This window comes from Canis lupus, chromosome 1, assembly GCF_011100685.1.
Source record: "Canis lupus familiaris isolate Mischka breed German Shepherd chromosome 1, alternate assembly UU_Cfam_GSD_1.0, whole genome shotgun sequence".
In the NCBI taxonomy this organism is placed as follows: Eukaryota; Metazoa; Chordata; class Mammalia; order Carnivora; family Canidae; genus Canis; species Canis lupus.
In genome coordinates, this window is record NC_049222.1 from 95,632,223 (window position 1) to 95,646,212 (window position 13,990).

Consider the following 13,990-nt stretch of genomic DNA (forward strand, 5'->3'; position numbering starts at 1 on the left):
GTCACCCACACAGCACAGGAGGCCTTCAATGCAGAACACAGCTAGTCACCTTCAAATGCAGGTTCTCCTTAAGCTCAGCCATGGTTCAGGTGCCAGACATTCAAGAGGACAATGGTATTGAATGGCTCTGATTTCATCTAGTCCCCCATTTCTCCCTCAAGCAACTGTGAGCACCCAGACAAAAACAAAGAATTCTGCTATTCTCTAGGAACTATTCATTTATATGTTGTTAATCATTGTGGGGCCGATGTTATGGGGGGAGGGGAAAACAGAACTGTGTGTTCTTTCAGGTGCCAACTTGGAGACAGCTGAGTTCTTTTTTTTTAAATTTTTTATTTATTTATGATAGTCACACAGAGAGAGAGAGAGACATAGGCAGAGGGAGAAGCGGGCTCCATGCAGCGGGATCCCGACGTGGGATTCGATCCCAGGTCTCCAGGATCGCTCCCTGGGCCAAAGGCAGGTGCGAAACTGCTGCGCCACCCAGGGATCCCGACAGCTGAGTTCTTATGGTGGATTTATTATATAAAATCACCTATGAAGACATTTAGACTCTGGGGATTATGGATCTCTGGATATTAGAAAAGTCAACATTTGACTTAAAAACACATCAAACCAGATCTAGAAGATTTCTTTTACAGAAAAAAAGGAACAAATCTGATACTGTTATTTTTAGAGTTATAGCAGAACAGTAAAGACTCATCTTACCATCTATGGTAACGTGCACAACAAATAACCCCTCTTCATTTCCCAGAGCAATTCTTTTGTGATCTATATTTGACACATAAATATAAACGTCAAGGATTTTTTTTTTGCAAACATTAAGTAAAGCTATTAAAATAAACTGGACAAATTTTTCAATATGAAAAAAGTTTAAAAGTCAAATTAGATACATATTTAGCATATATAAAAATGAAAAACAATAATAAATTTGTGCTATTATTTTTCTTTCAGATTAGAGAAGTAAAAATAAAACATTACTTTTCTCCTTAGAGAGATCATATAATCTTTACAAATACTTGAAAAGAAATTTAAGTAATAGTATATTTTTAAATTGGATATGAATAAGTAACTATCTCCTAAGTGAAAAAAAAAAGTGTCATTAATTTATCAGTGCTCCTGGCCTGAACTGTAACAGCACTGAGTGTATGTAAAAACACACTGAGAACTAAAACTTAAGAGTGCAAAGATGGTACTTTATTGAGCAAATGCTTTGAATACAAAGCACAGAACTATACATATATTAGCTCACTTAATCCTCTTCATAACTGGAAAGCAGGAATTATCCGTTCTTAACACATGAGCACAGTAGTAACAGATTCCATGTTACATAGCAATAAGTAGCAAAGTGGCTTTAATGTAAGAAATGATATTTGGGAAATGAAAATATTCTTGTTTATTGAATATTGATCTTAACAATTCATTCCTTTGCTCACTTATTGTTCATTTATTTATTTAGTTATGGGTATTGGGAATACAGATATTCATATCTGTATGGTCTCTGCCCCCAAGGTTGGTAGCTCACAATGACTACACAGGGTCACACTACTGGTGCATTGGAACCAGATGGGTTTGGGAACTCAGAATTATTCAGACTCAAGAAAGGTATTACTATATATTAAAGAGACATCATTTTACACAGGGCCTGGGGAACCATCATAGAATCAATATATTAATATTTTGCAGAGTGGTAATGGGCAGGCAGGCTGCGGGGAAGGTCTGGCTGACATGTGAATTGTGAATTAAGTTGTGGTTTTCAGATCTCGATCTGGAGACTGGGATGAGGCACACGAATCTAGGGCATAAATGCTGTAAATTCATACCTATGATTGCAGCTGTCTGGGTGGTTTTGATCAGGGGCAGACTGCTATCATAAGCCTCTTTTAGAACATAGACTGAGCGGTCTCTGGAGTGACTTTTTCTCAGCATCCTGTGCAAGTCACTCAGCACTCCCACCCACTCACACTTGTCATTCTCGCTGTCTGCAAGGATTGGTACTGAGTACCTATTGCTAGGCGCCGAGAGCTGAGAAGCCGTAACCTGCAATGATTTAAGGAGTATCTCAGTTATAAGAAAGCAGAGCTCTTTAAGCCTGCCTGTTTAGCATTTTTCATCAAAATCATCATTGGTAGATGACACTTCTAATACTATTACACTCTTCCTGGGTAGTAGAATGAATGACATAAGCATCAGAACCCAGGCCAAAAGCAAAATGTCAGAATTACTTCTATTTTGATCCTCATAAAAATGCTGGGTATTCTAAGTAATATTGAACTCAATCAATGAAAATGTTTACAATTTATTGAGTGTTGACTCTGTACCAGGAACTGCTCCAATAAAAGTACATAGGTTAATTGATTTAATACCCATGGAAAACTCAGCAGGTAGACACCATCATTCTGTCCATTTTGCAGATGAGAAGGCAGGCACAGTGGGGGAAATTGCTGGCAGTCTGATGCCAGAACCCCCACTCTGAGCCTGTCTTCAATTCTAGACACAGCTTTGCATCTTTTTGATGTGTCTTAATTGCAATCAGGCAATATGTCTTGATTGCAGTCATCATAATCAATTTTGATATTACGCAACATTCAGGGGCCCTTTGTTGTTAAGTCACAAATACTTAGATGTACTTATGCTTTCCTAGCTGCTACGTGCCTATAACTTACATCATTACTAGTGACTGGCAAATAAAATGTAAATTTAAAAATACATACTTAGCCTAGCAGCGCTCTAAATTTATATGTAAAACTTTCTTTTGTAACCTCAATCAAGCAGCAGTAGCATAATAAATTCCTGCTTCCTAGGTCAGTAGCAATGGCCCCAGGTCTCTCTACGGTTTCCTGGTGGTTGGGTGGAGTCTATACTAGGAACACCTGTGTGCAGCCTTTGTTAAATACAGGAGTCATGGGTTAACTGTGACCACCTGGGTCACAAGGGGACCACAGTCCTTTGTTTTCTCTGTCACTTTATAAAGAATCACTTTAATTTTCTATATTAATTTTAAAGAGCAGAGTGTTTCTTTTTTTAAGAGATCACAGAGGTGCCTGGGTGGCACAATCAGTTAAGCATGTGACTCTTGGTTTTGGCTGAGGTCATGATCCCAGGGTTGTGAGATCAAGCCCCATGTCAGGCTCCATGCTCAGGACAGCATCTGTTTGTGTTTCTCTCTCCTCTCTCTCTACCCCTCCCTCTGTGCACTCACTCGCCCTTTCTAAAATAAATAAAACAAATCCTTTAAATCTCTTTATCTTTAAAAAGATAAAGAGAGATTGCAAAAGTATATCCTTCCTTGATTTTTTCTCTTGGTTTGAATTTGAATTGACTTCAAAAGATTGCCTCAAAGGAAACAATTTTACAGAGTGCCTCTAGTTCAGAAGCCGCACACTCATGCTACTGCATGTCCACAATGAACCGTCAGTCATGATGACCTTGAAGGAGGTCATCACTCTTTCTCTGTCAGTTTTTCCCCTCTTCCTTCATACTCCCGATACGACTCTGCTTTGTAAGCTTCTTTTCTGCGATAGACCTGACATCTGTCCTCCTATTTAGTGTAGAAGGAACAGACCTCCTCAGGAACATTTGCATTTTAAGGCTTAGATTTAACTGTGGGAAGAAAAGACTGTGGCTCGTGTAAAAAGCTCTTTACATTATTCCCAAATAGAAACAGGGGGATAGATTTATTGTGGCAAGTGGGAGGTAGGAAGGGGAACATGATCGCCCAGCATTCTGAAATCTCAACCTCCAGTGACCTTCAGCAGCACAAAGCACTTTGACCCTCTGTAGGTAGCCAAGAAAGGGATGAAACAAAATGTATCATCAAGTGATCCAATAGCAGTATGCATGCTTACTTTAAACATACGGGACATTTCCTTTCTCCTTACAGGAATGAAGTCAGAGGGCCAGACAGAACTCACAGAAAATGCTCCATCCCTGGAGAAAAATCAAGACACTGAAAGTGAGTATAATCACCTGAAAGTGAGTAAAACAATATATAAACATAATCATCAATTTTAACTTCATTGATTTTTTTTTAACATTCTTTTCTGTAGTAACTGATAGTAATCAACAAGTTGTACCAGCAGTGCTTGGCCAGCAGCATATTATCAGAAAACCCAAGTAGGGGCACCTGGGTGGCTCAGATGGTTGAGCGTCTTTTGGTTTTGGCTCAGATTTGTGATCTCAGGGTTGTGAGATGGAACCCCACAGCAGGCTTCTCATTCAGTGGGGAGTCTGCTCCTCCTGTCCCTTTTGCTCTGCCTCTCTCCCATTCAAGCACTCTCTCTTTCTCAAATAAATACATCTTAAAAAAGAAAACAAAACCCAAGTAAACTCCAGGCTGACCCCAGACAGTCCTCATAGACTTGAATAGAAGCACCTAACTGACCCCAAAGCCACTGCCAAGAATAAGGAGTTTGTGCCCTCAGATAGGCTGATCTGATAGATTTTTTAAATGTTACTGAGGTGTACTTGACATATAACTGCACATATTTATAAAGTGGACAATTAGAAAAGTTTTGATTTATGTATACACTTGTGAAACCATCACCACAGAATGAACATAATTAACCTGTCTGTCACCCACAGGAGTTTCCTCGAATAGCTTTGTAATTCCTCCTCTTCCCCGGTCAACCACTGATCTGCTTCCTGCCACTTGAGATTAGTTTGAATTTTCTAGCATTTTATATAAATGGAAACATACAATATGCATTTTTTTCTGTCTGGCTGCTTTGCTCAGCATAATTGAGATTCATTCATGTTGTTGCATAGATGAATAATATTTCATTTTCTTTTCACTGGTGAGTAATATTCCGTTGTATGAATTTGTCACATTGTATCCATTCACCCAATAATGAACATTTAGGTTGTTTCGAGTTTGAGGCTATTTTAAACAAAGCTACTGTGAATATTCCTGTATATCTTTCATGGACATATTTCTCTTGGGAAAATACCTGGGAGCAGAGAGACTGGATGACACAGTAGGTGTGCATTTAATGTTTCAAGGAACTGCCAAACTCTTTTTCCAAAGTGGTTACTGGATTTACAAAGCAGTGGAAGAATGCTGTAAGTCCTCACATCCTCCCAACACTGGAAATGGTCAATCTTTTCAATTTTAGCTTTTCTTATGGGTGTGTAGTGGTATCACATGGTTGTTTATTTGAATTTTCCTAATAATGATATTGAGCATGTGTTCATGTGCTTACTTGCCATATGCATATCTCCTTTCTTGAAGTATCTTTTCAAATTTTTGCCCAGTTTTTGGAAATTGAGCTATTTATTCTATCATTGAGTTTTAAGAGTTCATTCTACATTTTGAATATAAGTCTTTGTGAGGAGTTTGATTTTCCCCACTTTGCAGCTCGTTACTTCTCTTAACAGTGCATTTTAAGGAGCTAAAGTTTTAAATTACTATACTGTCCAATTTATCAATTTTTTTGTATGTGTTGTGCTTTGATGTTATACATAAGATAATTCTTTGTCTTATCCAAGATCAGAAGGGATTTCTCCTGTGTTTAGTTCTGAGTACTTTATAGTTTTAGGTTTTACATTTGGTTCTATTTTTTTTATCATCTATTTTGAGTTAATTTTTGTATATGGTAAAAAAGTATGGATCAAAGTTGATCTTTTTTGCATATCTAAAACTGCAGTACCATTTGTTGATAGCCTTTATAACTTGTATAAAATACTGTATATGGTTGACCCTTGAACAATGTAGGGACTAGGGGCACTGACCATGCCTATGCAGTCAGAAATCCATATATAACTTTTTTTAAAGATTTTATTTATTCATGAGAGAGAGATAAGCAGAGATATAGGCAGAAGGAGAGGCAGGTTCCCTGCAAGGAGCCTGATGTGGGTCTTGATCCCAGGACCCCAGGATCATTACCTGAGCTGAAGGTAGATGCTCAACCACTGAGCCACCCATGCATTCCCATGTATAACTTTGAACTCTCCAAGAGCTTAATTGCTAGTAGCCTGCTGTTGATTGGAAGTCTTACTGATAACATAAAAAAGTAGATTAACACATATTTTCTATTTTATATATATTACATACTATATTATTTAATAAAATAAACTAGAGAAAGGAAAGTGTAATTAAAATCATAAGGAAAGGAAAACACATAGTACAGTGTATTTATCAAAAAAATTTGCATATAAGTGGACCTGCACAGTTCAAACCTGTGTTGTTTGGGATCAACTGTCTGTTAGTGGAATAGAAAATCCAGAAATATATATACAAATATATTATGTGTATATATATATATATATGTAAGTATATTTTTGTATATTTGCAAATATATTTTGTATGTATATTATAAATATTTTATATATATGTATATATTTGTGTATGTATTTATGGATTTGTTCTTTTTTCAAAGTTGTTTTGTGTCTTCTCTTTTTCATTTCCCTATGAATTTTTAAATTAACTTGTCAATTTCTGTAAACAATGAAGAAGCTTGCTGGGATTTTGACTAAGATTGTGTTGAAAACATAGATCAATTTTGGGAATACTCACATTTTTTAAATACTGACTTTTCCAGTGCATGAACCCAGTCACTCTCAATTTACTTAGGTCTTTGTTAATTTTTTAATCAATATTTTATAGTTTCAGTGCACAAGTCTTGCACATCTTTTGTCAGATTGATGCCTAGCTTTTAATATGTTTTGATGCTAGTACAAATGATATTGCTTACTTAATTTCAATTTCTGATTACTTGTCGCTAGTGTAAAGAAGTGCAATTCATCTTTACATATTGATTATATATCCTGCAAGCTGGCTAAATTCATATATTAGTTCTAATAGATTTTTTGTAGATGGTAGATTGCATTGAATTTTCTTTTTTTTATAGAATTTTTTTAATTTTTATTTATTTATGATAGTCACACACAGAGAGAGAGAGAGGCAGAGACACAGGCAGAGGGAGAAGCAGGCTCCATGCACCGGGAGCCTGACGTGGGATTCGATCCCGGGTCTGCAGGATCACGCCCTGGGCCAAAGGCAGGCGCTAAACCGCTGCGCCACCCAGGGATCCCCTTGAATTTTCTTCATAGATGTTCATTTTTGTCTAAGAATAACACTACTTCCTTTTTTCAACCTGGATGTATTTTATTTATTTTTCTTCCCTGGCTAGGATTTTCAATACAATGTTAAATAAATCAGGGTGAGGTGAAAGCAAATATCCTTGTCTTGCTTCTGATCTTAGAGAGAAAGCATTCTTTTTTTGCACTAATTATGAATTAACAGGATTTTCATAGATGCCCTTTATCAGGATGAGGAAGCTCCCTTCTAAGAGTTCAAGAATAAATTTGATTTTGTCAAATGTGTGTACTGTATCTATTGACATGATCTTTTTCATATGTTAACATAGTAAATTAATTTTGTTAACCCAAGTTTCCTGAAATACCATACTTGTTCATCATGCAATATAATTTTTCATAACATTGGATTCAATTTACTAACATTTTGTAAAGACTGTTGCAAGTAAGTTCACAAAGAATATTGGTTTGTGCTTTTTTGTTATTTTATTTTATTTCATCGTGATTAAGTGTACTCTTTAATCCCCATCCCCTAGTTCCCCCATCCTTCTACCCATCTCCCCTCTGGTAACCATCAGTTTGTTCTCTATAGTTAAGGGTATTTTTCTTGATTTGTCTTTCTCTCTCTTTTCCTTTGCTCATTTGTTTTGTTTATACGTTTCACATATAAGTGAAATTATATGGTATTTGTCTTTCTCTGACTTATTTTGCATCACATTATACACTAGTCTCTCCATGTTGTTGCAAATGGCAAGATTTCATTCTTTTTTATAGCTGAATAATATTCTATTGTGTGTGTGTGTGTGTGTGTGTGTGTGTGTGTGTGTGTACCACATCTTCTTCACCCATTCACCTATCGATAGACACTTGGGCTGCTTCCATAGTTTGGTGATTGTAACTAAAACTGCAGTAAACATAGGGGTGCATGTATCCCTTTGAATAAGTGTTTTGGGGTAAATACCCAGTAGTGCAATTACTGGATTGTAGGGTAATTCTATTTTTAACTTTTTGAGGAAGCTTCATTCTGTTTTCCACAGTGCCTATACCAGTTAGCACTCCCACCAACAATGTAGGATAGTTCCTTTTTTTCTATATCCTCACCAACACTTGTGGTTTCTTGTGTTGTTTATTTTAGCCATTCTGACAGGTGTGAGGTGATACCTCATTGTGGTTTTGATTTGCAGTTCCCTGATGATGAGGGATGCTGAGCATCTCTTCATATAACTGTTTGCCATCTGTATGTCTTTGGAGAAATGGCTTTTCATGTCTTCTGCTCACTTTTGATTGGATTATTTGATTTTGATTATTTTGACTTGTATCAGTTCTTTATATATTTGGATACCAACCCTTTATCAGATGTGCCCTTTGCAAATATCTTCTATTCAGTAGATTGCCTTTTAGTTTTGTTGATTGTTTCCTTTGCCATCCAGAAACTTTTTTTGATGTAATCCCAACAGTTTATTTTTGCTTTTATTTCCCTTGCCTCAGGAGACGTATCTAGGAAAGAGTTAATACAGCCGATGTCAGAGAAATTATTGTCTCTTCAAGGATTTTTATGGCTTCAGGTCTAACATTGAAGTCTTTTTTTTTCATTGAAGTCTTTAATACATTTTATTTTTGCAGATGATGAAAGAAAGTGGCCCAGTTTCATTCTTTTGCACGTGGCTATCCAGTTTTCTCAACACCACTTGTTGAAGAGACTGTCTTTTTCCTGTTGTATATTCTTTCCTTCTTTGTTGAAGATAAGTTGGGTATATAATTATGGGTTTATTTCTGTTCTATTCTATTGATCTATGTGCCTATTTTTATGTGAGTATCATACTATTTTAATTACTTTTTTATATAACTTGAAATCTAGAATTGTGATAATTCCAATTTTTTTCTTTTTCAAGATTGCTTTGGCTATTCAAGATCTTTTGTGGTTCCATACAAATTGTAAGATTGTCCTAGTTCTGTGAAAAATGCTGTTGGCATTTTGATAGGGATTGCATTAAATCTGTAGATTGCTTTGGGGAGTATAGGCATTTTAACAATATTTTTCTTTGATCGAAAAGCATGGAATATCCTTCCATTTCTTCACGTTGTCTTGAACTTCTTTCATCAGTGTTTTCTAAGGGTATAGGTCTTTTACTTTGGTTAAGTTTATTCCTAGATACTTTATTGTCTTTGGTGCAATTGTAAATGGGATTATTTTTTAATTTCACTTTCTACTGCTTCATTATTATGAACTGCTTCATTATTATGCAACAGATTTCTGTACATTGATTTTGTATCCTGTGACTTAACCAAATTCATTTATCAATTCTACCAGTTTTTTGGTGGACTCTTTAGTGCTTTCTATATACCATATCATGTCTTGTGCAAATAGCAAGAGTTTCACTTCTTCCTTACCAATTTAGTTTTTATTTCTTTATGTTGTCTAAATGCTGTGGCTAGGACTTCCAGTACTGTGTGGAACAAAAGTGGTGAGAGTGGACATCCTTGTCTTGTTCCTGAACCTGCGGGAGCTCTCAGTTTTTCACTTTTGAGTATAATGTTGGTTGTGGGTTTTCCATATAAGGCCTTTATTAAATTGAGCTATATTCCCTCTAGACCTATTTTGCAGAGTGTTTTTAACATGAATGGACATTGTACTTTGTCAAATGCTTTTTCTGCATCTATGGAAATGATCATATGGCTTTTATCCTGTTAGTGATGTGACATGTCCTCTTGATTTTTGTGAATACTGAACCACCATTGTGTCCCAGACATAAAGCCTACTTGATGTGTGGTGTATGATTTTTTTGATGTATTATTGAATTTGGTTTGCTAATATTTTGTTGAAGAGTTTTGCATCTATATTCATGAGAGATATTGGCCTCTAATTCTTTTTTGGGGGTGTCTCTTTATCTGGGTTTGGTATCAGGGTGCTACTGGCCTCAGAGATTGAATTTGGAAATTTTCCTTCCTCTTGTATTTTCTGGATTAGTTTGAGAAGAAAGGTTTATATTTTTCCTGCAATGTGTTGTCTGGCTTTCATATCAAGGTAATGCAGGTCCCATAGTATGAGTTAGGAAACTGCTCCTCAATTTCCTGGAAAATTTATGTAGAATTGGTATTGTGTGTTCCTTAGATTTTCAACTGAAAAGAAATACCTCGGTGAAACTGTTTGGACTTGGAATTCTCTTTGTGGGATAATATTTAATTAAAATTCAGTTACTTAATAGATAATAGAATTATTCAATTATCATGAGGTTCCCAGTCTAGCTGGTTGGAACAAGCAAGCACTCTTCTTTCTCATCCTTCAGGTGGTTCTTTCACTGGCCTCTGGTAGTTTCTTTATGTGCATGTACTGATCAGTAATCTACTGACTCTCTGAATGAGATAGTCTGTAGGTCCCTGGAGATTTCTCTCTCTCTCTCAGCTCCATGTCTTCAACTCTAGGAGTCTACCTGGCTCCGCCTGGTATTCCACTTCCTGTTTTATGTACTAGAAGCTCTCACAAGGCAGTAACTTGAGGCAAATATAGAGAGCACCTCATTTGTTTCCACTTTTCAGGGATCATTGCCTTTTCTTATTTGATGTCCAGCACCTTAAGTAAGTTTCTTGGCTGTTTCAGAGGTACAGTTAAATATAGTCCCTATTACTGCATTTAAAAAAATTATTTTTGATAATCTCTACACCCAGTATGGAGTTCAAACTCACAACCCCAAGATCAAGTCGCATGGCTCTTCTGACTGAGCCAGCCCAGCAGCCTGAGCCCCTGTTTCTCCATTTGGGTTGAGAGTAGAAATTTGTTTGATCTGGCTCACTTGATAATTTTCTATTTCTTCAACATCTAAAACTAATTTATATCTTTCTCCCAATATGATCATTCTCCATTATAACTTTACTGCTGTTAACCATTTCTTATTCTTTTTTTCCCATTTCTTATTCTTGATGACTTAAAACCTCAGTACCCTCTATTATTGTTATTCTTTTCTTCATTTTCCTTTTTCTCCCACTCATCATGTCCTGTGAGATCACCTTAGTAGTATTTCTTGTACTCATCTCTTCTTTTGTAATTCCTACAGCTATCACCTTAGTGCAGACACTTACTCAATCTGAAGAATGGATGATTGCAAGCTGAATTTGACTCCAGCACTGCTTTCATTTCCTATCCCTAACACCAAACACACACAGTATCCTATAAAAAAAAAAAAAATCTACTGCCAGACTAATCTTTCAAAGTCGCCTTCAAGATAATCTGGTTTCCTGTTGCCCGTTATTCAAGGTACTATCAAATTTCTGACAAGGGTGACATTAACTAGTGTGAAGAATATAGAACAGAGTTTGTGAGTAAGGAATCAAAATAAGATAGGATGAATATGGAGACCCACATAATCTGTGATAAATTGTTCAGGCAGAACATGTCATCATGGTGTAGGTGATTCCTGGAGCCACAGGAAATGATGGGATCCCCTAGAGTATGTGCAGAGGAAGAAGAGCAAATGGCCAAGGACAGATACCCAGATACGCTAAGAGGAATGTGGAAAGGGGCTTAAAAGATTCAGAACAGGCAGGGGGAAGGAGAGAACACATTATTTTCAACACATTTCTTTCAACAAGATGTACTTGCTACGAGTTCACTGATTCAGTATTATTTAGTAATAAACACTTAAAGAGACATCTGTAAAAATGGCAGAGTATGGGTCTCTGAAGTTTCTCTCCTTCATAAAAAAAAAAAAAAAAGAAAGAAAGAAAGAAAGAAAGAAAGAAAGAAAGAAAGAAAGAAAGAAAACTGGTAACATTCATCAGAATCAACTTTTTCAGAACTCTATAACCAAAATTTGTGGCAATCTGAAGAGGATTTATTCAAGAAAAATAGCTAACTCTTGGTAGGGATCGTGAGCTTTGTGGTAATTTAACTTGCCCTTGTCACATGCTCCTCAGTAGCCTTGAAAAATGGCAGCCTGCATTTACAGTGCATCCTAGAAGCCAGTGGACATGGGGGGTGGGGGGCAGAAAGAGGAGGAGGTATGAGGAAGAAACTGGTATATTTGACTTAACTTAGAGCTCTCCAAGTTTGAAAATCCATCCCCAAGGGGCACTTAGAAGAAACAACTACAAAGCTCTTAACTACACAGCTGCCTAGGCAGTGTTTAACAATTGGGGGAGAAAAAAAAAAAACGAGATTAATCAAAAATCTTAAAAAGATAACATAGGGACTAAGATGTCCATAGAGTCTTGAAAAAGCTCTGAAATATATATTGCTAGTAATCTAGATGTCAATGCACATCTGTAGGGCTATGAACATTCCTGGGTCTATGCGATATTCAGGAAAGACCTGAGAAGGCCATAAGGTCTTCTTGCTGACTTGGGTGTGTAGATTGTTTTACATCAAATTTGGGAAGTTTTCAGCTATTATTTCTTCCATTATTCTTGATGACTTGCGGAAGTAGAAAGTAAAGGCTACGACAATGTTGTCAACTGCCTGGCTGAGTACCAAAGGAGTGCCCCAATTTGCACACAAAGACAGGGAGATACATTGGATCCAGATGCTTAAAAAAAATCTCTGCACAGTCATTACTGACCATTAAGCTAACAAAGTAGAGACTTCAGTGACAACATATAAAAAAGATAAAGACTTTACAGATCAGTTCAGAAAAGTCACCAAAGAAACAAACAACAATTACAAGCAACAACAAGTCCTGGAAAGGAAGTGCAATTTGATTACCAGAGTTGCCAATTTCATTATTTGAAATGTCCAATTTTTAAGAAAAAAATTATAAGATATGCAAAGAAACATATAAGTGACCAATATGTGGGGAAAGTGTGACCAGTAGAAACTGTTCCCCGGGAAATCCAGATGTTTAATTTATTAGACAAAAATTTATTTGAAATATGTTTGAAGACCTAAAGGGAACCATGTCTAAAGAACTGAAGAAATGAGGATGATGATATCTCTCCAAGTAGAAAATATCAATAAGTAATTTGAAATTATTTTTTAAAAAAAGAACCAAATAGAAATTCTGAAGTTGAAGAATAAAATAACTGAAATGAAAAATTCACTAGCCGGGCTTAAAAACAAATTTGGGTAGGCAGAAGACAAAATCACTGAACTTGAAGACAGGTTAATTAATATTATCCAATCTGAGGAAAAGAAAGAAGAAAGAATGAAGAAAAATGAAAAGAGCCTGAGAGACCTGTAGGAGACCATAAGTAATAAGATACACATCATGGGAATCCCAAAGTAAGAGGAGAGACGAAAGGGGGCAGAAGGAATAATTGGGTGAAGATCTCAACTCAATAACCTAACTTTCCACCTAAGTAAACTAGAAAACAAAGAGCAAACTAAGCCCAGAATAAACAGAAGAAAGGAAATAACAAAGAATAGAGTAGAAATTAATAAAAAAGAATATAGAAAAGTAAGACAAAGAAAAGCGAAAGTCGGTTCTTTAAAAATACTAACAAAATTGACAAGCCTTTACCTACACCAAGAAAGAAATGAGAGAAGATTCAAATTACTAATATCAGAAATGAGACAGGCAAGATAACTAGCTGACCTTTCAGATATTAAAAGAAGTATAAGGTAATACTATGAACAATCACATGCCAAAAAAATTAGAAAATCTAAAAGAAGAGAAAAATTCCTAGAAAACACAAAGTATTAAAGATAACTCAGGAGGACATAGAAAATCTGAATGGACTTATAGCTAGAAAATATTGAGATAGTACCCCAAATAGCCAGGGGAATATTAAAAGAGAAAACCAGAGCTGGGGGCATCACAATGCCAGATTTCAGGTTGTACTACAAAGCTGTGATCATCAAGACCATGTGGTACTGGCACAAAAACAGACACATAGATCAATGGGACAGAATAGAGAACCCAGAAATGGGCCCTCAACTCTATGGTCAATTAATACTCAACAAAGCAGGAAAGACTATCCACTGGAAGAAGGACAGTCTCTTCAATAAATGGTGCTGGGAAAATTG

The 13,990-nt window shown here is 36.2% G+C and overlaps 1 protein-coding gene and 1 long non-coding RNA gene across 9 annotated transcripts in view; one reads left to right on the top strand and one right to left on the bottom strand.

The window, feature by feature from the left end:
• Positions 1–13,990, bottom strand: part of LOC484191 (serine/threonine-protein kinase MRCK alpha-like) — a 66,420-nt gene that overhangs the window by 11,543 nt on the left and 40,887 nt on the right. For all 8 annotated transcript variants that reach the window (XM_038527288.1, XM_038527286.1, XM_038527284.1 and 5 more), the window contains 3 exons: positions 3,849–3,930; positions 1,824–2,040; positions 709–771 (listed from right to left, as the gene is read on the bottom strand). In XM_038527288.1, the coding sequence (XP_038383216.1) occupies positions 709–771; positions 1,824–2,040; positions 3,849–3,930 (362 nt within the window). The remainder of the gene's footprint in view (positions 1–708; positions 772–1,823; positions 2,041–3,848; positions 3,931–13,990) is intronic.
• LOC111097017 overlaps positions 3,867–13,990 on the top strand; it is a 65,022-nt gene continuing 54,898 nt past the window's right edge. Inside the window, exon 1 of the long non-coding RNA XR_005354311.1 lies at positions 3,867–3,955. This is a non-coding gene — a long non-coding RNA (uncharacterized LOC111097017). The remainder of the gene's footprint in view (positions 3,956–13,990) is intronic.